Source organism: Kogia breviceps, chromosome 3 (assembly GCF_026419965.1).
Source record: "Kogia breviceps isolate mKogBre1 chromosome 3, mKogBre1 haplotype 1, whole genome shotgun sequence".
NCBI classification, from domain to species: Eukaryota; Metazoa; Chordata; class Mammalia; order Artiodactyla; family Physeteridae; genus Kogia; species Kogia breviceps.
This window is the reverse complement of record NC_081312.1, coordinates 10,661,129-10,685,640: the sequence shown is the minus strand read 5'-3', so window position 1 is coordinate 10,685,640 and position 24,512 is coordinate 10,661,129. Positions and strand designations below refer to the sequence as shown.

The 24,512-nt window shown below is 52.2% G+C and overlaps 2 protein-coding genes across 4 annotated transcripts in view; one reads left to right on the top strand and one right to left on the bottom strand.

Annotated features, from left to right (window-relative positions):
* Nucleotides 1–13,322, bottom strand: part of LOC131752256 (death-inducer obliterator 1-like) — a 28,750-nt gene extending 15,428 nt beyond the window's left edge. Inside the window, 6 exon segments of the mRNA XM_067027598.1 lie at nt 1,492–1,705; nt 2,496–2,708; nt 11,562–11,694; nt 12,015–12,176; nt 12,178–12,535; nt 13,292–13,322. Of these exon segments, the coding sequence (XP_066883699.1) occupies nt 1,492–1,705; nt 2,496–2,708; nt 11,562–11,694; nt 12,015–12,176; nt 12,178–12,533 (1,078 nt within the window). The 5' untranslated portion in view covers nt 12,534–12,535; nt 13,292–13,322.
* A 7,741-nt stretch (nt 13,323–21,063) lies between these two features.
* FAM181A (family with sequence similarity 181 member A) lies at nt 21,064–23,571 on the top strand. Of its 3 annotated transcripts, none has more exons than XM_067030647.1 (2): nt 21,064–21,409; nt 22,170–23,571. In XM_067030647.1, the coding sequence occupies exon 2, from the start codon at nt 22,256–22,258 to the stop codon at nt 23,132–23,134; it is 879 nt and encodes a 292-aa protein (XP_066886748.1). In that variant the 5' UTR covers nt 21,064–21,409; nt 22,170–22,255; the 3' UTR covers nt 23,135–23,571. The 3 variants fall into 3 exon arrangements, with proteins under 3 accessions (XP_066886748.1, XP_066886747.1, XP_066886749.1); XM_067030646.1 differs by having other exon boundaries at nt 21,064–21,467; XM_067030648.1 differs by lacking the exon at nt 21,064–21,409 and adding an exon at nt 21,589–21,692.
* The last annotated feature ends 941 nt before the right edge of the window (nt 23,572–24,512 follow it).

Sequence of the window (24,512 nt, the reverse complement as noted above, 5' to 3'; positions counted from 1 at the left end):
TCTCTGGGGCCCTCGCGCCAGCTGCGCTCCATCGCTAGGGGTCTGTATGTGGGTCCAAAGCCAAACTGCCATGATCTGGGGCTACGCAAAGCTTGTCCAGATTGACTTTTTTCTTACTGATGTGCAGTATTTGAGCGACTTACACCTCAAGAGAGAGGTGCATAGAACTGGCCATTACAAGCTTGCAAAAAACCAAGTACACCTCCGGAGGCAAATGGACCCTTCCTTGTTTTGAGTTTCAGCTTTTGAAAACCAAAACCCAATTCATGTCGGACTGGTAATATATGAAAAAAATGGTCACATCATCCCTCAGCATGAACCACGAGAAGGAAACGGGGCCGAGGCTGTGTGTGATGCAGGCGTTCCAATCTCCTGTCTACGCCAACTGGACTGGCGGGGACTGGCCACCAGACCCGAGACTCAGCTGGAAGTAGAGCTGCTGCTTTCCCTCACCTCCAAAACCCGCCAACAGGCACTTTCGCCACTTTGACAAGGTTCAACTTTGACAGTTGTCTGTGCCTGCGTCATCTGCTACTTCAAGCAATGCGAGGGGGCCGGGGGTGTGTTAAGACTCTGGGGCACACAGCCCGTGGCACCTGCTGACCCCGGCAGGTTAAGCGGCCGTCACCTTTGCGCTCGTCTCTGCGGACGCCTCCAGGTGCACGGCAACGCCCCGACCTTCGTTGACAGAAATCAAAGTGGAAACCCTTCTTACCGATCTTCCAGGTTTACTTCTTTAACCTTCAGAAGGTGAGACTGACTACGTGCACGGTCATGTGCAACGCGCACAGAATCAAAAACATTACTTTACAGCTTCAAATACACCTGAGACTCCTCCACCGTGTGGGAGGGTCACAGCTGCACCTTCAGAAAGAACCCTTGGGAGTCGATGCCACTTCAGGGGCTCTGTCGTGGGCCCGTCTGTGAACAGTGCCATAGGAGACGCAGAGCCCCAGAGGCCACACGAAGGCCAAAGGGCGGGTGAGGTGAGCAGGACCAATCCTGCTAGAAACTTCTACCCCCCCTCCCGTCCGCTAAAGCACAAGAACTAAGGGGGGCAGCCAGGGTACATCTGAGGGTCTCTGTCAGAAAATTACATGTATATGTGAAACTTCCCTGCACTAATTTTCTGAACAGTTGGCTATTAAAAAAAAAAACCTGTAAAAAGTAAAACACTTAAAAATATGCGAGAATGTCGAATGGCCAAGAAAATTCCAGCTATTTGGATAACTTTAAAAACAGCTGTCAAGGTAAATCCTTATCAGGACGAGTTTTGGTTCTCTCTCCAAACGGGGGGGAGGAGAACAGTGAGATGTACAAGGCTGCTTTGTCCCCACCCACATTGTTTTGCCACTAAAGATCTGGAAGAGACAGAGAAAAACAGCTCGTGCAGCTGATAAAAGATGCCTCTCCGACCGCTCCATTTCTTTCCATTTCTTTCCGTCCGGAAAGACCGGGAAGGGTCCAGAGCTCCCCGCGGGTGATACATACATTTACACAACAGCGGCGGCCAGGGGGCAGCAGTCTTTTCTGGCTTTACTGCATTGCAATGGTGGTCGCCGGCGCAGGATGGCGTGCTGCTCTCACAGGTCGGCTCCTTAACGAGGACCTCACTCCCTGGAGGGACCACCTCCACCTTCTCCACTGTGTTCTCCTTCTTGTCTGGAGCCAGGCTCTTGGGCACGGAAGAGAGCTGAATGCCTGCCTGGATAATCAGTAAAGCCCCAAACATTAACGAGGTCAGAAATTAACCTTTGCTCATTTCACTCTGCAGTGACGGTCACGGCTCAATCAGCTCCTGGGCCACCCTAAGCCCACTACACGGCATCTGCTCGGCAGAGGGCTTGGCTACTCCCCCACATCCAGCACGCACGCGTCAACATCCCAGCGATGAGAAGGTCCCTGACAGAATAACCCGTCATCCTAGCATCCTGATGAGGTGCTAGGCCACCAGCATAAGCGAGGGGCCGTGGAGTGAGGCAGTGAAGCAAGGCGGAGAGCACGGGGGGCTGGGGCCCCGTGTGAAAACACGCCCGAGCAACACCGACAGGCAGGAACTGCAGACACAGCAGCGCGTGGAGAAAGGACAGGCGTACAAACGACATCCCTGTACCCTACCAGGCACTCAGTGCGGCACCCCCAGAACCCACTTGCCACCCCGCTGCCCGTGCGCCAACTCCCCACGCAGACTGCAACAGGGACCGCTCTCCTCCCAGCGGGGCTGGTGTGTGGCTGGAGAGCTACTCCATGCAGCAGCCGGTTCCCACGTTTCTATCAGTGAATCCCTGGGCTAGAGGCGGAGAAGGAACACTTGAGAACACGCGCCTACTTGTAATTCTGCCGAGAACAGCGGTGGGCCAGGCGGAGGGCAGCCTGAAGGTGCCTGCATCCCGTCTGGGCCCGTGGGCCCTACACTCCACATCGACCCACCGAGGCTGCAACCTCCAGGCGCTTTTGCTTGCGGCTACACAAATGGGTGGGCTCAGTCAACTTACCTGAACGCTACATTCCTGAAGCATCATTTTTTCGGGATTTGTGTTGGGTTTCTCATTAGGTTTCGGATTGTCCTCTTTCTCTGCGCTCAGGAAGCGACTGATGGCCGCGGCGAGTGCCAGGATAGGGTCGCTGGGGCGATAGATAGAGTCGGGCCGCGCCACGCTTGAGCGCCCGGGGCCGACGCGTCTGGCAGCAGCAGGCGCCTCTACGACCTGCAGGATCAGACAGGGCTTCAGTGTCCTCACCCACTCTGGCGGGTATGGCGCTTCGTAACTTCGCTCTTTAGAGTACCGAGATTACTGCTTTTAATCGTGTATGAAAAATTATGAATGAAAATGTACCTTTGCTTATTCAAAACACACACATCTAGCTCCCCTGAGTGAGGCACTCAAGTGCTTAACTGCCCTCATGCCATGCACGATAGGTAGAACTCAAGGGGACCCCGGGGCGCAGGCTGCCCGCTCCTGAACACGGTGGGACTTCACACCACAAGGGGGTTCCCTCATCGCGCAAATGCGCAGGGACTTTACCAACGAAACTAACATCCCAAGTGAGAGGATTCTGATTTAGTCCAAGGGGTCCGACTTCATCAACTGAAAACGCTTAAAATGGAACTGAGCCTCCAGGGGAGAGAGGCTTCCACTGCTGCCTGTGCTGAGCGGGTGCCCACGCCTAGGCTCGGCGGGCAAGGTTGTAAAACGACACCTAGGACCCCCGATTAAACGTGGGTCTCGACTCAGTTAGGAAGATGGCAGAAGAGTACGACTTGGAGATCAGCTTCGTGCCCACAGATACATCAGAAATACATCTACATGTGGCACAGCTCCTACAGAACACCCACCGAACGCTGGCAGAAGACCTCAGACCTCCCCAAAGGCAAGAAACTCCCCACGTACCTGTGTAGGGCAAAAGGAAAAAGAATAGACAGAGACAAAGAATAGGGACGGGACCTGCACCAGTGGGAGGGAGCCGGGAAGGAGGAAAGGTTTCCACACACTAGAAGCCCCGTGGCGGGCGGAGACTGCGGGTGGCGGAGGGGGGAAGCTCCGGAGCCGCGGAGGAGAGCGCAGCCACGGGGGTGCGGAGGGCAAAGCGGAGAGATTCCGCAGAGGATCGGTGCCGACCGGCACTCACCAGCCCGAGAGGCTCGTCCGCTCACTCGCCGGGGCGGGCGGGGGCTGGGAGCTGAGCCTCGGGCTTCAATGGGATCCCAGGCAGAGGACTGGGGTTGGCAGAGGGGACACAGCCCGAAGGGGTCAGTGCGCCACGGCTGCCGGGAGGGAGTCCGGGAGAGTCTGCCGCTGCCCAAGAGGCAAGAGACCATTGCTTTGGGGGGCGCGAGGAGAGGGGATCAAGTGCGCCGCTCAAAGGAGCTCCAGAGAGGGGCGCGAGCCGCGGCTGTCGGCACGGACAGTAGAGACGGGTGTGGGACGCTAGGGTTGCTGCTGCCGCCACCAAGAGGCCTGTGTGCGAGCACAGGTCACTGTCCACACTGCCCCTCCCGGGAGCCCATGCAGCCCGCCACTGCCGGGGTCCCGGGATCCTGGGACAGCTTCCCCGGGAGAACGCGCGGCGCGCCTTGGGCCTGTGCAGCGTCACATCGGCCTCTGACGTCGGGGACTCGCCCCGCATCCGCGCCCCTCCCTCCCCGCGGCCTGAGCCACAGCCCCAAATCAGCTGCTCCTTTAACCCCGTCCTGTCTGAGTCGGAACAGACGCCCTCAAGTGACCTACGCGCAGAGGCGGGGCCAAATCCAAAGCTGAACCCCGGGAGCTGTGCAAACAAAGAGGAGAGGGGGAGGTCTCTCCCAGCAGCCTCAGAAGCGGCGGATTAAGCTCCACAATCAATGTGATGTGCCCTACATTGGTGGAATACCCGAATAGACAGCGAAATATCCCAAGTTGAGGAGGTGGACTTTGGGAGCAAGATATACTATTATTTCCCCCCCTTTTTTTTCTTTTTGTGAGTGTGTATGTGTGTGCTGCTGTGTGAGAGTTTGTCTGTATAGCTTTGCTTTCACCATTTGTCCTAGGGTCAGACGGACCCTTTTTTTGTTTGTTTGTTTTTTAATAAATTTTTTCTTCTTAATAATTATTTTTTATTTTAATAACTATATTTTATCCTACTTTATTGTCTTCTTCCTTTCTTTCTTCCTTCCGTTCTTCCCTCCTTCTTCCTTTATTCCTTCCTTCCTTTCTTGCTTCCTTTCTTCCTTCCTTTCTTTCCTTTCTATTTTTTCTCCCTTTTATTCTGAGCCGTGTGGATTAAAGGCTCTTGGTGCTCCAGACAGGCGTCAGGGCTGAGTCTCTGAGGTGGGAGAACCAACCTCAGGACACTGGTCCACAAGAGACCTCCCAGCTCCACGCAATATCAAACAGCGAAAATCTCCCAGAGATCTCCATCTCAACACCAAGCCCCAGCTTCACTCAACGACCAGCAAGCTACAGTGCTGGACACTGTATGCCCAACAACTAGCAAGACAGGACTAGAGCGCCATCCATTAGTAGAGAGCCTGCCTAAAATCATAATAAGGCTACTAACATCCCCAAACACACCACCAGATGTGGACCTGCCCACCAGAAAGACAAGATCCAGCCTCATCCACCAGAACAGAGGCACTAGTCCCCCCAACCAGGAAACCTACTCAACCCACTGAACCAACCTTAGCCACTGGGGACAGCCACCAAAAACAACGGCAACTACGAACCTGCAGCCTGCGAAAAGGAGACCCCAAACACAGTAAGATAAGCAAAATGAGAAGACAGAAAAACACACAGCAGATGAAGGAGCAAGATAACAACACACCAGACCTAACAAATGAAGAGGAAACAGGCAGTTTACCTGAAAAAGAATTCAGAGTAATCATAGTAAAGATGATCCAAAATCTTGGAAATAGAATAGACAAATTGCAAGAAACATTTAACAAGGACCTAGAAGAAATAAAGAGAAAGCAAGCAACAATGAGCAACACAATAAATGAAATTAAAAATTCTCTAGAAGGGATCAATAGCAGAATAACTGAGGCAGAAGAACGGATAAGTGACCTGGAAGATAAAATAGTGGAAATAACTACTGCAGAGCAGAATAAAGAAAAAAGAATGAAAAGAACTGAGGAGAGTCTCAGAGACCTCTGGGACATTAAACGCACCAACATTCAAATTATAGGGGTCCCAGGAGAAGAAGAGAAAAAGAAAGAGACTGAGAAAATATTTGAAGAGATTATAGTTGAAAACTTCCCTAATATAGGAAAGGAAATAGTCAACCAAGTCCAGGAAGCACAGAGAGTCCCATACAAGATAAATCCAAGGATAAAAACACCAAGACACATAATAATCAAACTGTCAAAAATTAAATACAAAGAAAACATATTAAAAGCAGCAAGGGAAAGACAACAAATAACACACAAGGGAATCCCCATAAGGTTAACATCTGATCTTTCAGCAGAAACTCTACAAGCCAGAAGGGAGTGGCAGGACATATTTAAAGTGATGAAGGAAAAAAACCTACAACCAAGATTACTCTACCCAGCAAGGATCTCATTCAGATTTGATGGAGGAATTAAAACCTTTACAGAGAAGCAAAAGCTGAGAGAGTTCAGCACCACCAAACCAGCTTTACAACAAACGCTAAAGGAACTTCTTTAGGCAAGAAACACAAGAGAAGGAAAAGACCTACAAGAACAAACCCGAAACAATTAAATAAATGGTAATAGGAACATACATATCGATAATTACCTTAAATGCAAATGGATTAAATGCTCCCACCAAAAGACACAGACTGGCTGAATGGATACAAAAACAAGATCCATATATATGCTGTCTACAAGAGACCCACTTCAGACCTAGGGACACATACAGACTGAAAGTGAGGGGATGGAAAAAGATATTTCATGCAAATGGAAATCAGAAGAAAGCTGGAGTAGCAATTCTCATTTCAGACAAAATAAGACTTTAAAATAAAAACTATTACAAGAGACAAAGAAGGACACTACATAATGATCAAGGGATCGATCCATGAAGAAGATATAACAATTGTAAATATTTATGCATCCAAGATAGGAGCACCTCAATACATAAGGCAAATACTAACAGCCATAAAAGGGGAAATTGACAGTAACACAATCATAGTAGGGGACTTTAACACCCCACTTTCACCAGTGGACAGATCATCCAAAATGAAAATAAAAAAGGAAACACAAGCTTTAAATGATACATTACACAAGATGGACTTAATTGATATTTATAGGACATTCCATCCAAAATCAACAGAATACACATTTTTCTCAAGTGCTCATGGAACGTTCTCCAGGATAGATCATATATTGGGTCACAAATCTAGCCTTGGTAAATTTAAGAAAATTGAAATCGTATCAAGTATCTCTTCCGACCACAATGCTATGAGACTAGATATCAATTACTGGAAAAGATCTGTAAAAAATACAAACACATGGAGGCTAAACAATACACTACTTAATAATGAAGTGATCACTGAAGAAATCAAAGAGGAAATCAAAAAATACTTAGAAACAAATGACAATGGAGACATGACAACCCAAAACCTATGGGATACAGCAAAAGCAGTTCTAAGAGGGAAGTTTATAGCAATACTATCCTACCTTAAGAAACAGGAAACCTCTCGAATAAACAACCTAACTTTGCACCTAAAGCAATCAGAGAAAGAAGAACAAAAAACCCCCAAATTTAGCAGAAGGAAAGAAATCATAAAGATCAGATCAGAAATAAATGAAAAAGAAATGAAGGAAACAATAGCAAAGATCAATCAAACTAAAAGCTGGTTCTTTGAGAAGATAAATAAAATTGATAAACCATTAGCCAGACTCATCAAGAAAAAAAGGGAGAAGACTCAGATCAATAGAATTAGAAATGAAGAAGGAGACATAACAACGGACTCTGCAGAAATACAAAAGATTATTAGAGATTACTACAAGCAACTCTATGCCAATAAAAAGGACAACCTGGAAGAAATGGACAAATTCTTAGAAATGCACAACGTGCTGAGATTGAACCAGGAAGAAATAGAAAATATGAACAGACCAATCACAAGCACTGAAATTGAAACTGTGATTAAAAATCTTCCAACAAACAAAAGCCCAGGACCAGATGGCTTCACAGGCGAATTCTATCAAAGATTTAGAGAAGAGCTAACACCTATCTTTCTCAAACTCTTCCAAAAGATAGCAGAGGGAGGAACACTCCCAAACTCATTCTATGAGGCCACCATCACCCTGATACCAAAACCAGACAAAGACGTCACAAAGAAAGAAAACTACAGGCCAATATCACTAATGAACATAGATGCAAAAATCCTCAAAAAATACTAGCACATTAAAAGGATCACACACCATGATCAAGTGGGGTTTATTCCAGGAATGCAAGGATTCTTCAATATACGCAAATCAATCAACGTGATACATCAACAAACTGAAGGAGAAAAACCATATGATCCTCTCAATAGATGCAGAGAAAGCTTTTGACAAAATTCAACACCCATTTATGATAAAAACCCTGCAGAAAGTAGGCATAGAGGGAAGTTTCCTCAGCATAATAAAGGCCATATATGACAAACCCACAGCCAGCATTGTTCTCAATGGTGAAAAACTGAAACCATGTCCACTAAGATCAGGAACAAGACAAGGTTGCCCGCTCTCACCACTCTTATTCAACATAGTTTTGGAAGTTCTAGCCACAGCAATCAGAGAAGAAAAAGAAATAAAAGGAATCCAAATCGAAAAGGAAGAAGTAAAGCTGTCACTGTTTGCAGATGACATGATACTATACACAGAGAATCCTAAGGATGCTACCAGAAAACTACTAGAGCTAATCAATGAATTTGGTAAAGTAGCAGGATACAAAATTAATGCACAGAAATCTCTGGCATTCTTATACACTAATGATGAAAAATCTGAGAGTGAAATTAAGAAAACACTCCCATTTACCATTGCAACAAAAAGAATAAAATATCTAGGAATAAACCTACCTAAGGAGACAAAAGATCTGTATGCAGAAAACTATAAGACACTGATGAAAGAAACTAAAGATGATACAAATAGGTGGAGAAATATAGCATGTTCTTGGATTGGAAGAATCAACATTGTGAAAATGACTCTACTACACAATGCAATCTACAGATTCAATGCAATCCCTATCAAACTACCACTGGCATGTTTTACAGAACTAGAACCAAAAATTTCACAATTTGTATGGAAACACGAAAGACCCCGAATAGCCAAAGCAATCTTGAGAACGAGAAATGGAGCTGGAGGAATCAGGCTCCCTGACTTCAGACTCTACTACAAGCCTACAGTAATCAAGACAGTGTGGTATTGGCACAAAAACAGAAATGTAGATCCATGGAACAGGATAGAAAGCCCAGAGATAAACCCACACACATATGGTCACCTTATCTTTGATAAAGGAGGGAAGGATATACAGTGGAGAAAAGACAGCCTCTTCAATAAGTGGTGCTGGGAAAACAGGACAGCTACATGTAAAAGAATGAAATTAGAACACTCCCTAACACCATACACAAAAATAAACTCAAAATGGGTTAAAGACCTAAATGTAAGGCCAGACACTATCAAACTCGTAGAGGAAAACATAGGCAGAACACTCTATGACATAAATCACAGTAAGATCCTTTTTGACCCACCTCCTAGAGAAATGGAAATAAAAACAAAAATAAACAAATGAGACCTAATGAAACTTAAAAGCTTTTGCACAGCAAAGGATACCATAAACAAGACCAAAAGACAACCCTCAGAATGGGAGAAAATAGTTGCAAATGAAGCAACTGACAAAGGACTAATCTCCAAAATTTATAAGCAACACATGCAGCTCAATAACAAAAAAACAAACAACACAATCCAAAAATGGACAGAAGAACTAAACAGACATTTCTCCAAAGAAGATATACAGATTGCCAACAAACACATGAAAGAATGCTCAACAACATTAATCATTAGAGAAATGCAAATCAAAACTACAATGAGATATCATCTCACACCAGTCAGAATGGCCATCATCAAAAACTCTAGAGACAATAAATGCTGGAGAGGGTGTGGAGAAAGGGGAACACTCTTGCACTGCGATGGGAATGTAAATTGATACAGCCACTGTGGAGAACAGTATGGAGGTTCCTTAAAAAACTACAAATAGAACTACCATACGACCCATCAATCCCACTACTGGGCATATACCCTGAGAAAACCATAATTCAAAAAGAGTCATGTACCAAAATGTTCATTGCAGCTCTATTTACAATAGCCAGGACATGGAAGCAACCTAACTGTCCATCAACAGATGAATGAATAAAGAAGATGTGGCACATATATATATATAATGGAATATTACTCAGCCATAAAAAAATTGAAACTGAGTTATTTGTAATGAGGTGGATAGACCTGGAGTCTGTCATACAGAGTGAAGTAAGTCAGAAGGAGAAAAACAAATACCGTATGCTAACACATATATATGGAATTTAAGAAAAAAAATGTCATGAAGAGATTAGTGGTAGGATGGGAATAAAACACAGACCTACTAGAGATCATGGACTTGAGGATATGGGGAGGGGGAAGGGTAAGCTGTGACGAAGTGAGAGAGTGGCATGGACATATATACACTACCAAATGTAAAATGGATGGCTAGTGGGAAGCAGCTGCATAGCACAGGGAGATCAGCTTGGTGCTTTGTGACCACCTAGAGGGGTGGGATAGGGAGGGTGGGAGGGAGGGTGCTGCAAGGGGAAGAGATATGGGAACATATGTATATGTATGATGGATTCACTTTGTTGTAAAGCAGAAACTAACACACCATTGTAAAACAGTTATACTCCAATAAAGATGTTAAAAAAACAAACAAAAAAAACAAAACAAAAAACAAAAAAAGTGGGTCTCAGAAACAACAGGTAACTTTTTGGTATTACCATGCCACAAAAATTGCCCGGGACATATTTTACACGCTAAATCAAGTCAGAGCTTTTGGAAGTGGATGTTTCCCCAGCTGAGCCTCTGATGGGACCTCAGCCCCAAGCGACACCTAGAGGGCAGTCTTGTAAGACCCAGAGCAGACGGGGCCCGGCTAAGCCAGGCCTGGATTTCTGAGCTAATAAATGTGTGTTGTTTAAGCTGCTAAACAAGTCTGTGGTTGCCTGCCATGCGGTAAGAACCTGGTTCACTACAAGGGCTGAACACAGCTGTCCATGATCTCTAGAGCATGTTTTGATGGTCGAGACTAATAACATACGTGAACATACCCCTCAAATGTACTTAAGCAAAATCTTATATCTCAAATTATGCACTTAAGGGCTTCCCTGGTGGCGCAGTGGTTGAGAGTCCGCCTGCCGATGCAGGGGACACGGGTTCGTGCCCCAGTCCGGGAAGATCCCACATGCCGCGGAGCGGCTGGGCCCGCGAGCCATGGCCGCTGAGCCTGCGCGTCCGGAGCCTGTGCTCCGCGACGGGAGAGGCCACAGCAGTGAGAGGTCCGCGTACAGCAAAAAAAAAAAAAAAAAAAAAAAAAAAAAAAAAAATATATATATATATATATATATATATATATATAATAATTATGCACTTAATTGTTTTTCCTCTGCAGAATCCAAGGTTTACTCAGAGAAATACTTAAGTTTATGTGTAGTCTCAAATACATCAGCAATAACATGACGTTTCCTACTGACTTACATCTCCATTAATTCTTCTTCCTTACCAGTTATCACTTCCACTGGGTGCCTCCTCATACCCCCACGACAAGTAAAATTTAAACGGTCCAGCCCGCGAGGCTACCTCAGTGCAAGGGGGAGATGGCGGGGAGCTGTGACACGGCCACCGCAGAGGCATCTGCAAGCCCAACACTGGCTAGAGAACGGGCTGTGGGGGCGGCACGGGCCCCAATTCAAGGAAGGCCTGGGGTGAAAACATGCTCTGAGTAGGACAATCACGAGAGCCCGAGACAGCTCGCAAGATGCACGGAGACCATGACAAAGAATCATGGCCCTCGGGCGGGGGACACGAGTGACCCGAGCGGGGAAAGGAGGAAATCGAGCCGCACGAGCACTGGTGGGCGGGAGAACAGCATCCCAGAGGGCGCGCCAGCCGCGGCCGTCTCGTCACCCGGGGGAGCCGTGCGGGCACCGCCGCTGGCCTTGGCCCCTTGCTGCGAGGCCGGGACGAGACCACGGGTTCTGTCAAGGCAGTGACGGGTCATAGAGGTGCACACGTGCCCCCGCGACTCAAAAGTAATTTTGTTTGCTCGCACATGTACCTCCAACTCAGGATCCATTCAGGAGAAAACTTAAGGGAAGACTTAAAAAAGTGAGCCCACTTATGGAAAATGTTAAGTCAATAATAACCGCATTAAGACATAGATGTGATTAACAAACACAGAGGAAGAGTAGACAGGCCTGCCAGCCTCGAGCAGGTGCACGGACCCGGGAGCTGGCAGAGCCCAGCCCCGCGCACAATGCCCCTCCTGGGAAAAGCTCACTTATCTCAGAAGACAAACGCTTCTGTCTTGAGGTTTCTGCCAACGGCCGATGACGGCTCCACACTCACCTCTACCGCTGACCCGTCACCGTCGCTATCGGAGGTGTCGTCCTCGTCACCACGCCCTCTGGCCTTTGCCGAGGAGGCCGTTCGTTCCTTAGCACCCGTGGAGCCAGATCCCGTCCGAGGTGCTTTCCACGCTCCCCTCGGAGGCGCTCTCCGCATCTGTCACTGGACAGGACGCCGGCTCCGCCGAGTCCTCTAGGGACACGGGGGTGCCCCTCCGGCCCCGGCGCCGTACCGGGGTCAGGGACTCCTGCACCCGCTCGGTGCGCTTCGGCGGCCTTCCGCTGCGACGCGGCGACGGGCCCTGCTGCTGCCGGGGCAGCGGCTCCAGGGCCTCCACCTCCACATCCCCGGCGCCCTCGCGCTCGGCGATGGTGGTCCTCCGCAACCCCCGCGTCTTCCTGAACTCTTTGCTGGTGGGCTTGATGGCCTTGGGTGCGTCCTCACCACTCGGGCCACCCTTCTCGTCCATACCTAACGGGGAAATGCAGCCAAACCACGCCAGGCATCAGCCAGGGCCGCGGTCCAGGCCCGGGACCATGTGAGCGCACGAGAAGGGGCACCACCCGCACCGAGGAGACCCAGACACGGGGAATCGCAACAGTTCTCCACCTACAAACACTGAAGGCGTTTCCTAAAGTGCGCTGAGAGGATTCAAAGGGATTCTTGAAGAAAACTGTAACAGTTATGGATCTAACGTTCAGTAGAAAAACACAGCTAGCAAACCAAACCTGCGCATTTGTCAACTGCTGAGGACGAGGGTTTGCACAAGAGGTAGCGCGGAAAGAGGAAGTGAGCAGCAGCGCGGACAGGACAGGACGGGGTGGCGGGTGCCTCGGGCTCTCCCCGCAGAGCTCGGTGGACAGAGCGCCGTGCTGGCTCTGGGCCTAGCGCTTGGAAGCCCCGAGCTGCGTGTGAGACGTCTGAGCACACGCTCCTGGAGCGATCACGTGGAGATGGGTGTTCGGACCCTGAACACCCACACCCAGCCCCCGCTGAACCCTGCCCAGATTCCCGAGCCACGACTGTGCTGACACAAGATGGGCCCATCCAGCTCTGCGCGCAGGGTCTGCGGCAGCAGATGACTGGGACATGGAGAAAATACTGACCACACCGCACCTTTGCTGGATATTTCTTCTCTCCTCTTTCTAACAGACTGTTTAAAGGGTCGTGTTTGTGAAAACTTCACTCCTGTTTAAAATGAAAAAGCCTGAAAAAGATAGTATATACCTTGAGAATTTTTTTCCAAGCTGTGCAGGCTTCAATCACATTTACATGCTAACGATGACTCAGGTTTTACGCCATGTTCCATCCCAGGAGAAGGACTAGTACGGAATGAAAACCTTCAAACAGAAAATACACAAAATTCAAACTCACACACAACGGAATTCTCTTTTTGGTTCCCACTAAGTATTGTCACCTCCCATTTCCATGTCCAGGTCTGCAACTCACCGACCCTGGGCCTGGACCCACACTCTCCCAGGCCGCTTGGAAGCTTGCAGGAGTAGCTGTGACATCAGCACCTGTGCCACAAAGGACCACGCCACTGTCCTCGTCACCCAAGGCTTTCTGCAGGAAGGACTCTCCTCTACAAAATACAGTTCTTACCAGAGAGAATATACAACGGCATCGTAAATGCACTAAAAAAACCACCCCTGTAAAAATAAAGGAGTGTTCTGAATCAAATCCTTAACACACAGTTAGACATTCTTCAAGAAATCCTGGGCTAAAGCTTAAACCCTTTCAGACAAATACTAACATTATATCACTTTCTTTACATATAATGCCGCTTTTGAAATAGAAAACATGACATCAAAACTTAACATTGTGTTGCTGGCGTTTAACACTATTGCCGTGTTACCTGCCCCACGTGGCATCTTGGGCGCTTCTTCCGACTTCCTAAAAACAACCAAAACCTGGCCGATGCACCTGCCGGTCCAAGGGAAGCGCCAAGCCCCGCTTGGCGGGGCTGCTGTCGGTCACTATTCACAGATGACAATGCAGATTATCTCGAGACTGTCACCACGGAGTAAGCTCCTAAAAGAAAACAACAAAATAGTTTAAAGAGTTAAAGCAACTATAACTAAAATCATGTTTAAGGAAAAAAAGGCATGAAGTTTTCCAAACAACCTCTTGTTTGAATGTACATTACGTGACCTACAAAGACGTTCGGCGAGTAGAGAAACAAAATCCACCAAACAAAGTCCCCGCTTCCTTAAGGACTTCAAAAGAAGGGAAGATACTTCGACTACACTCTGAAAGCAGTGGGCTGGACAGGCCACGGCTGGCGCACTGGTGGGGAGGAAGCTGGTGGGCGGCGGGCAGAGGCCTCAGTGGGAAGGAGGGTTTCAAAACTGATCACTGGTACCAGCTGCTCTCCAATTACAATCCTACTTCTGAGATGGACCCAGGTCAATAAAAAACCAGAGACAGAGAGAAAGGAACAAAACCTGAAAAGATGAACAAAAAAATTACACACGAAAGTCATTATTTAGAAATTCTTTTTTAAAAAATCTATTTAATTTTTGGCTGCATTGGTCTTCATTGCTGTGCATGGGTTTTCTCTAGTTGCAGCGAGTGGGGGGCTTCCCATTGTGGTGGCTTCTCTTGTTGTGGAGCATGGGCTCTAGGCGCATGGCTTCAGTTGTTGTGGCACGCGGGCTCAGTAGCTGTGGCTCACGGGCTCTAGAGCGCAGGCTCAGTAGTTGTCGCACACGGGTTTAGTTGCTCCGCTGCACGTGGGATCTTAAGTTCCCTGACCAGGGATCGAACCCGTGTCCCCTGCCTTGGCAGGTGGATTCTTAACCTCTGTGCCATCAGGGAAGCCCTAGAACACTATACCTATGTCATCCTTTTAGTTAAAAATCTAGGAAACATGTCAGAGGACTAACGTTATGACTACTGACCATCACCGCGGTACAGCTCATCTATGTGTATTTACACATTTAAACAACCTTTCTCCTCCTGTGCCCTCATTCAATCGCCACACCTACTTTGTTCCACAAACGTGTCTCCGTTTTGGGGTAAGTCCTCGGTGTCAACAGTTTAACGCATTTCGCACTCTAGACCCAAGACTCCCTGCCCGCACCTCACCTCTTCCTCACCTCACACCAACTGCCTCGCCTGTGACTGTGGTCTCCTTGGTGACCTCAGAGCAGACATTCTGCCCCACCTCCTTTTAAAGAGACAGCGACCATCTCACTCTGGTCACCCCCGCCCCCCCCATGGCCACCACATCTCTCACATGTGGTCAACCCATCTCAAAACGAGAAACGTCTCAGGAGAAACGGTTCACAACAGTGAACGTTTATTTATTTTATTTATTTATTTATTTATTTCTTGCGATACGCGGGCCTCTCACTGCTGTGGCCTCTCCCTTTGTGGAGCGCAGGCTCAGTGGCCATGGCTCAGGGGCCCAGCCGCTCCGCGGCATGTGGGATCCTCCCAGACCGGGGCACGAACCCGCGTCCCCTGCATTGGCAGGCAGACTGACACTGTCTCCAAGTAAGGCCCTGACCCTACTCCGAAACCAGGCACTGACACCGTCCCTAACTAAGGCCCTGACAGTATTCCTAACTCAGGCACTGACACTATCCCTAATTAACGCCTTGACACTGATCTTAACTCAGGCCAAGACACTGGCCCTAACTCAGGGCCTGACACTTCTCTTAACTCAAGGACTGAATCAGATCTTAACTAAGGCTCTGACATTAATCCCAACTCACGCACTGATACTGTCCCTAACTGAAGCCCTGACACTACTCCTAACAAAAGCAATGAAAGTGTCCCTAGCTAAGGCCCTGACACTACTCCCAACTCAGGAACTGACACTCTCTGTAACTAAAGCCCTGACACTACTCCTAGCTCAGGCACTGACAATATCCCTAAATAAGGCCCTGTGACGACTCCTAACTCAGGCACTGACACTGACCCTAACTAAGACCCTCACACTACTCCTAACTCAGGCCCTAACACTATGTCTAATTCAGGCACTGAAACTGTCCCTGACTAACGCCGTGACTATTCCTAACTCAGGCCCTCACACTGTCCCTAAGAAAGGCCCTGTGTCCACCTCTAATTCAGGAACTGACCGTGTCCCTGACCTGGGAGCCACAGGTGACCTAAGTCAGGACCTGAGCATATCCTCGTGTGGTTCAGTGTCCAGCTGTGCACCATGTGATACCAGCCCTCCCTCTGATACCAGCCTACAGATTTGACAGGTATTGTAGCCGCTTTTAGGCCTATCTGCCTAATGCCACCCCTAGGAAATCGATGCCAGAATGAGTGCCATTTGGAAGATGGGGAGACTCGGGAGAAGAGGCAAATGGTTTGTACAGGGCCACATCCCTGTTGACATGGAGGAGAGCAGTCAGGGCTGAAAGCGGCTGTGTCCACTGAGTCAGGGACATAGATGTTCCCATGGGGTGTTACTGTCACTCTTCCGGGTCAGGGACCCCGGGAGGTGACCTAAGTGCCCTGGCAATAGAGCCCAACGGAAATGGACCTTGGAGAAAGAGGTTTCGACATCACAGTGGAGCCCACTCCCCAGCTACGGGGCTGTACACATATCTCTAGAGGCTGTGTCCACATGTGCAGGGTCAGTGGCCTCAGTAATCGTCACCATCAGGGTGAACCTCCAGGGCTGTTAACATGACACGAGGTTTCAGGTGAGTTTCTTGGGCCATTGTCCGCAAGGAACACAAAGACCAGCCTGGGAACCAGAGGGCCAGCCACCAACCCGATGCCAACCTGGTAGAAATCTGCCCGTTTCCTTGGTGTGTGGAGTGATATTGGGGGTGGGTGGTCCTGTCCCTGGGGTGGGTCTGCCTCCAAAAAGGGCAGCCTCAGGATGGGCGAGTAGCCCGGTGGGACACACACATCCACTGCCACGCCCAGAGCTGCCTGCTCCGTATGGACCTCGTCCCGGCATCGATTTTGACCCGAGGTATATGCCAAAATCTCTAGGTGGCTCCATTTGGTGTCGGGTGGCTCTGTGACCGACCTAGGTCTGTGCCTGACCTGCGAGCAGAGGTCAAGTGGGCAGAAGAAGCACGGACAACGCCCGCTTGGGCCCTGATACCTCCGTGCTCGGCGGACACGTCTGCTGGTCACTGTCACGTTAGAGGCCCACGTTGGTGTTCGGTGAGGAGCTCAGCGATGGGGACACACAATGCCTCTCCCCCAGGGTTGGGCTGAGTCACACCACCCTGCACCAAACACCCACTACCCACAAGGGCCACAGCCGTCTCTGGAGAGAGTGGCCAGGAAGGGGTCTCCTTCAGCAGGGCCAAGGGTCTATGGGGCCAAATCATGGGCTACGAAGAGAACTCAGCACAGGAGGGAGGGGCAGACGCACAGATGTACAGCTCACCGAGCTGAGGTCCATGGGGCCATGGCCGAGTCCTCCCCTTTCTGGATGACTCAGAGAGACAGAAAGGGAGGAAGGAGGCGACGGCCAATTATTGCATGCACCTACCCCTAACGATGGTGTGCTAGGTCCATTCAGCCACCCAGCTGGTCCTGGCACGTAGTAGGTACTGAATGGAGTCCCTCATGATGAATAGTGTGGATAAACTTGAGGCGGGGTTAACACGACTGGGACGTAGGAGATCCATGGCAATGACAGCAGATGGTTGGGACGGGACCCTCAAGTTCAATTCAGCACAGCTCACTTGCTTTCAACAGAGCTTTCTAGAGGCCCTGCTGTGGCGCAGGGGGATGCAATTGTGAAACAGAGCTTCCTGCTTTCAAGGCACACACAGTCGAGAAGGAACACACAATTTCTCATCAAGTGCAACCATGACAGCCACAAGGGTCAGTCATGAAGGCCTGCTCTGTGCCAAGGCCATTCTAGGCACCAGAGATACAGAAAGTAACCCGCAGACAAGCTCCCTGCTCTCGTGGAGCTTGCCCAGGCAAGGCTGGGAGGGCGGGGCAAGCAATAAACAATAACACTAGACAGGAAGCAGTTGCTTCTGGTCCACGGGATAAATTCTATTCGGCAGGATGGCCAAAGTATTTAATTCATGAAACACTTAATGAGAAGCTACTCTGTGCCAGGCCCCAGTAGGGGTCAGATTCCCAAGGGCCTTTTGTGTTAAGCCAGGGAGGTTAGACTTCACCTTTGAACCTGTAAATGGAGGAATGGGAGACGGTGTCGTATACAATGCTGGCAGTTGGTGGAAGTCTTCCTGGATGTTTGAGCTGGGCCTTGAAGAATGCTGAGGGGACAGGGTTGCCTGAGTTGGGCCCAAGAAACAGAAGTCTGAGGCTTGTCTTTGGGTGTGTCACCAACTGTAAATAGGGAGAACAATTCACTCCCTGCACAGGACCAGGACCACAGTGAGAGAATGACTGTGGAAGGACTCTCTACAGTGAAGCATGATTATTCTTAGTGATGTTTTTCCACCTGTCTATACGGCCCGTTGGAAAATCACGGAGAAGCCTTCCCCAGCAGGGGTCACCAGCAGCGCCAGAGGCCTGGCCTGATGCCTGGGGTGTGGCCACGTCCACGTGGGGCTGTGGATCGGTTCTCAGGCCACAGTTCAAGCCACAGCTGGCCCCGCTCCCCTCGCCTGGTCACCGATAGCCACGGCTCCCAGGTCCCCGAGTCGGAAGTTGAAAGTCACATTCCAACGAAAGGAGGGAAGAGCTGAACACAGGACTTGATGTAGAAAATCTGGTCTGCGAGGCCTCCTGACAGCTCAGGGAATCAGCGAGGGCTCGTGGGACTGACACGGGCTTTGTACACAGACAGTCCTGGCTTCAAGTTCAAGTTCTGCCAGTTAGTAGCTGCGGGGCCTTGGGAGAGTAACTGCACCTCGTGCTCCTCCCCTGTGATGGCACACCCTCGGAGCTGTGTCAGGGCCACGTGAGATGGTCCACGTGCATGCGTCTCAGCGCGAACCAGATGCCCTACAAGTATCGATTGTCTGCCCCCCATTTTTTTCTCCCTCCCTCCCTCCCTTCCCTCTTTCCTCAAAAGGTATTTGGTGGAAGAACAGCCAGTGTTAAGATCTCTGGAGATTTTTAAAGATGTAGACTCGACTCCCACGGAGCTCAGGGACCTGTTGGGGACGAGGGTCCATTACTGGCTGAAAAGCAAGGGGATGTTGTCACAGGCAGGGCAGCACCAGGTGGGCTGGAGTGACCGCAGGTGCCCCGGAGTCTAAAAGGAAGCTGAGATCGGAGCAGAGCGTCCCGAGAGCACCTCGCTGCTCTTAGAAGGGAGAAGGCATTCCAGAGAGGGGGGCAGGCAGGAGCAGACACAGAGTGTGCAGGAGGCCAGGCAGGAATGGGGCTGGGGTGGCCTGAGGCCAGTGTCCCAGCAGAGAGTAATGGAGAAGGTGTCTCCTGGGCTGGCGCTGGGTTATGGAGGAACTGGAACGCACATCAGGCTGGCTGACCCAGCCTCCACCAGGCAGCAGGCAGCGGGGAGCTGTGATGAGAGCAGTTCCGGAGCCTAACCTGGTGACCTCAGGCATTAGAGTGTTTTCTCCAGCCATGTGTGTGCAGGGCAGTTTGGAGCAGAAAGGATGTTTCTTGCTTCTACCAGTCAGGGTGGGCTGGGTTATGCTGCAGAAACAAATAACCCCTAAATCTCAGGGTTTTCAAATGACAGTCGTTTAGCCCTCAGCCACACAGACGCTGCTGCAGTCACGGGCCAATAATCCAGGATGTTCCGGTCCAAGGTCACCGTCATCTCAGCAGCAGGGGAAGAGGGCACAGAGAACAGTGCACTGGCTCTTAAATGCCTAAGCTGAATTCTCCCCCGAACCCGTCCTTCTGCCTGTAGAGACTCTCAGGCCAGAGAGGAGGCGGCTTGGAGCCCCGTGCTGTGGGCAGGCACCTCGTGCTGGCAGCGGCTGCCTATTGGCCAGCAGGAGGGGGTGGGACCACCACTCTTGTGTGAGTCCTCCTGCCCTTCCAGTGCCCCCAGTCTGGGGGAGTGGGACCCTTGGAGAGGAGTCCTTGGCATTCCAGGTTGTGATGTCAAGGTGTGGCTTGGTGTCAGCTCGCTAGGGACAGGAGGAGAAGGTGGCAGAGGAAAGGGGAAAAGGAAAGGAAGAGGAAGGAGAGGAGGAGGCGAGAGAAGAGGCAGAGCGTGGGATGGTGGGGGCGCGCCCAGCTGGCTGGCATGGAGGCCTCGCCCATCAGCATTTCCCAGGCTGCCTCCCTCCGCCTGCGGCCTCACCTTCCCTCTGGCCAGTCAGTGGGCAGGGCCAGAGGCTGGCTCTAGGCTCCCTTGCTTGCTCAGAGCGGCCCTGCTTGCAGGCCCCGCCAGCGTTGGCACGGTGACAGTAGCCAAGTGTGCAAACTTGTGCCATTGTCCCCAGGCCAGGGGGAGCCATGGAGACTGGCTAATATGACACAGGAAAATGTTTGCTGATGGCAATTCTATGGGCTTTGTCCACCTCTTTCTCCATCATGACGACTCGATTTAAGTCCCTAACTGTTTGACTACAAATGCTAGGGGACCGTGCAACGCCAACCTTTTGTCCGGCCGCGCTGAATGGGCAATTCAGGCTTTGTGCAGCTCAATTGAGGAAGCAAACATAAAGACAAGATTCCTGAGAGCTCCAGCTCCCTTCCCATGGATATCCCAGCACCTCGTTAGAGAGTCCTTCCCTGGCTACCTCTCCAACAGCAGTGTGCTGCCTGCCCTCACAGGCCTGCCAGTGCCCAATGCCTTGGGAGGGGGGTGGGGAGAGAGAGAGGACAGAGGAGAGAGGGAAAGAGGGAGAGAGAGAGCAGAGAGAGCCACTCAACACTCAGGGACAGCGGGGAAAGCAGCTCGCTCGCCCCGGCTCACCCCATCCGATTGTCTGTCTGCACTGGAGCATGGCAGCTGTAGGCCTGGAGTCTGAGGGAGCTTTGGCAGCCCATCTCTTCTGGGCCCAGCCCCTCCTCAATCTTGGACTTTTTAAACGTGCGCGCGCGCACGCACACACGTACATACACGCGCTCGTGCGTGCACGCGCGCGCGCGCACACACACACACACGCACCCCGCCCCCTCGAGAAAACAGGGAACCGAGGTCAAGGGGAGGAGGGGCGTGGAGGCCGAGAGGGAGAGCGGGCTGAAGGGTAGAAATTTACCGGGAAATGATTGCATTTGGGAGCTGTCTTTTTTGTGATGGTCCCCATGGTGACAATTTGTGACGGCAAAGAATGTGGGAACGGGGCGCTGCCGCCTGATTGGGATGCTTTGTATCTGGAGAGGCGCTCCTGATTGGCCTGAGGGGCCCCCCAGCTCCGGGGACTCGTCCTCCATTCAGCCCGCTCGAGGGCTGCACAACTGCCTCCAGCCGGACCACGGAGCTCGCCGGCCGCGCCGGGCCTGGCCCAGGTCTGCGGCGGGGAACCTGCCGGGCCACCTTGGCGGGGCCCGGGGCCCCGCACCCTCGGTCAGTGTGGAGGTCCAGGCGTCTCAGGCCCCACTGGGTGGGGACGTGGGGCAGGCTGGGGCCTGGGGGAGGGGCGAGGTGCCGCGGGTGGTGGCCGAGGAGGCATGAAATTGCTGCAGATGCTTCTACGGGGGAGTCCCTGCTGCCCACAGCCTGAGATCAGCCCGCCAGGCAGGCCTCGGCTTGAGTGCCAGACAGGGGTCCTGCCTGTCCTGCGTGAGAACTGTGGGTGGAGCGTGGGGACTGAGGAGGGGGTGGATGCTAGCAGGGCTGGGGGCGGGGGTGGGAGGAGGAGGGCACCGCCGGGGAGACAGGGGGCTTGGCCTTGCCTTAAAGTGGAGCGGTTGCCTCGGCTCCGAAAATGAAAACCTTGCTGGCAGGTTGTGCATGCCGGCGGCGTGGTATGTGTGGGCTCCAGCCCCAGCAATGCCACTTGTGGCTGGGTTGCCTTGGGCAAGTTGCCCGACCTCTCTGAGCCTCAGCTGCATGTGCAGGGCCACAGACCCAAGAAGACGAAATGTGTCTGTGCATCACAGATGCTCTGGGAATGCTTAGAGGCTTGAATGAGCGTCCCACGACCCAGGACTCTGTCTAGGGCTGAGGGGTGTTGCGGTGAGGACCGCTGTCTGCAGCCACGTGGCCTTTGGGGAGGGCTGAGTGTGGTTGCTCAGAGAGACTCCAGCGGCTGCTGTGTCCCTCCAGGTCAGCTCCGTGCCCTTCCCTGGAGCCGCTAGCCACCTGCAGAGCCACCCTCTTCATGGAAAGCCCCGTGCAGTGGTCCCCTGGCTATGGCATCCGACAGTGACGTGAAGATGCTGCTGAACTTTGTGAACCTGGCATCCAGCGACATCAAGGCGGCCCTGGACAAGTCTGCGCCCTGCCGCCGCTCGGTGGACCACCGCAAGTACCTGCAGAAGCAACTCAAACGCTTCTCCCAGAAGTATTCCCGCCTCCCGCGGGGCCTCCCCGGCAGACGGGCCGAGCCTCACCTGAAAAGCGGGTCCGAGGACCGGCCTGGGAGGCTGCCCCTGGATTCTGGCCACAGTCCCAGCCCCAGCGGGGGTGGGTGCTGCAAGGAGAAGGCGTTGGGGAACCCCTACAGGGAGGAATGCCTCTCTAAGGAGCAGACCTTACACGGGCCGGATCCAGAAGCTGCCAGGCCTGGCCAGGTGCCCATGAGGAAAAGACAGCTGCCCGCTTCCTTCTGGGAAGAGCCACGGCCCACCCACAGCTACCCCGTGGGGTTGGAGGGGGGACTGGGCCCCAGGCAGGGACCTCCCTATGAGGGTAAGAAACACTGCAAGGGCTTGGAACCCCTGGGGCCCGAGACAGCCCCAGTGCCCACATCCCCCAGGGCACCCGCTGAAAAGGGGCCGCTCAAGATGCCTGGGGTCTCCCTGGTGGGTCGTGTCAATGCCTGGAGCTGCTGCCCCTTCCAGTACCATGGACAGCCCATCTACCCAGGCCCTCCGGGGGCCTTGCCTCAGAGCCCGCTCCCCAGCCTGGGCCTCTGGCGGAAAAGCTCGGCTTCCCCCGGCGAGCTGGCCCACTTCTGCAAGGATGTGGAAGGCCCCGGGCAGAAAGTGTACAGACCCGTGGTTCTGAAGCCCATCCCCACCAAGCCGGCCATGCCCCCCCCCATCTTCAACGTCTTTGGCTACCTCTAGCCGGGCTGGGAGGGCCTTGGTCCCCACCGCTGGCCTGCAGGGGTGTTGGAGACGCCAGGAGCTCTCCTGGTGAGGAGGGGCCTGGGCAGTGGTGTAGCCTCTTGAGAGCCTTCCCTTTGGCGGGGGGTGGGGAGGGCAGGATCGGGGCAGGGGCTTCTCAGGCAGTTGCCCAGCCAGCCCTTGCAGCCCTGGGAGCGGTGGAGCCGGGCTCGGCCGGCCCCTCTCCAGCCGGGCCAGAGCCCGACAGATCACCCGCGGGCCTGTGCAGACCTCAGTCGGCGGGGCGTTGCTCTGGCCTGCCGGCCGTTCCAGAAGCCAGAGTGCTGCACCTGTGCATCTGCCACCCACTGTGTGAGCCAATCTCAGTTCTGTTCTTCTTGTTCTTTGTAAATATTAAGAAGGCTAAAAGAATAAAGACATTTCTTTGGCAGTTTTCACATCTTGGGTGCATGAAGTTGAATGGTCCCCAGGCCTGGGACATGCTGGCTGGCCCAGAGGGAGGGCCACTTACAGAGGCTGTGGGGGAAGCCTGGAGTGGCCCAGAGACCTCCGTGATGTCTGGGGATGGGCACTGGGGCCCAATCGCTCAATTCCAAGGAAGGAGGGTAGAGACAGTTCACGGGAAAGGATGCTCTGATTCCCCAGGCCGAGAACAGAGGGGGGAAGGCGTGGCTACCCAGAGGGTCCAAACGGCTCTAGAGAATGGGGAGGCAGCGACCAGGGCAGGGGGACCTGTGCTCCTGGCTCTGCCGTGGGACGTGGGGCTGGAGCCTTCCTCTTGGGGCCTCTCTGCCCCACCTGCAGGACGAGGGGTGGGATGAGAACGGTTCCCTCCGCAGTACCTTCCACTCCAATCACAGCCTCAGGGCAGAGACTGGGCCGAGACCAAGCAGGAGCAGAGCCCCTTGTGGACAAAACAACTGGTTGTTTGCCCAAATTGCTCCTTTTTTCAGCCTAGTCTTTGGTTCTATGTCCATGGACCGAATCATCAGTATGTCGACCTCATTCAGATTCCTAGGTTACCTGCCAATGGCTCTCTTCCCGGGCCTGATGCGGCCCCTGGCACACCCTAGGTGCCCTGTCAGTGGAAAGATGAGGAACTCTGCCCGTGACAGTGCACAGAGGGGGGCACTGGTGGCGGGGAGCGGCCCTCGGTTTGGCCCCAATAGTGCCCAAACCAGCAGCCTTGGGAGGCGGGGGGCCGGCGGGGCCCGAGCCCGAGCGATCACCCGCAGGCCCGTGCAGACCTCAGTCGGTGGGGCGTGGCTCTGGCCCGCGCCGCACGCCGGCCCAGGATCTGCGCTGCTGTATGTGGCATGGCTCCGTGGCTCAGAGCGTAGGGGCCGCCATGGGCGCCGAGCGGCTCATTTCATCAAAA

Coding starts and splice junctions, on each gene's coding strand:
- FAM181A (XM_067030647.1), top strand. CDS start 22,256: ATGGCATCCGACAGTGACGTGAAGATGCTGCTGAACTTTGTGAACCTG.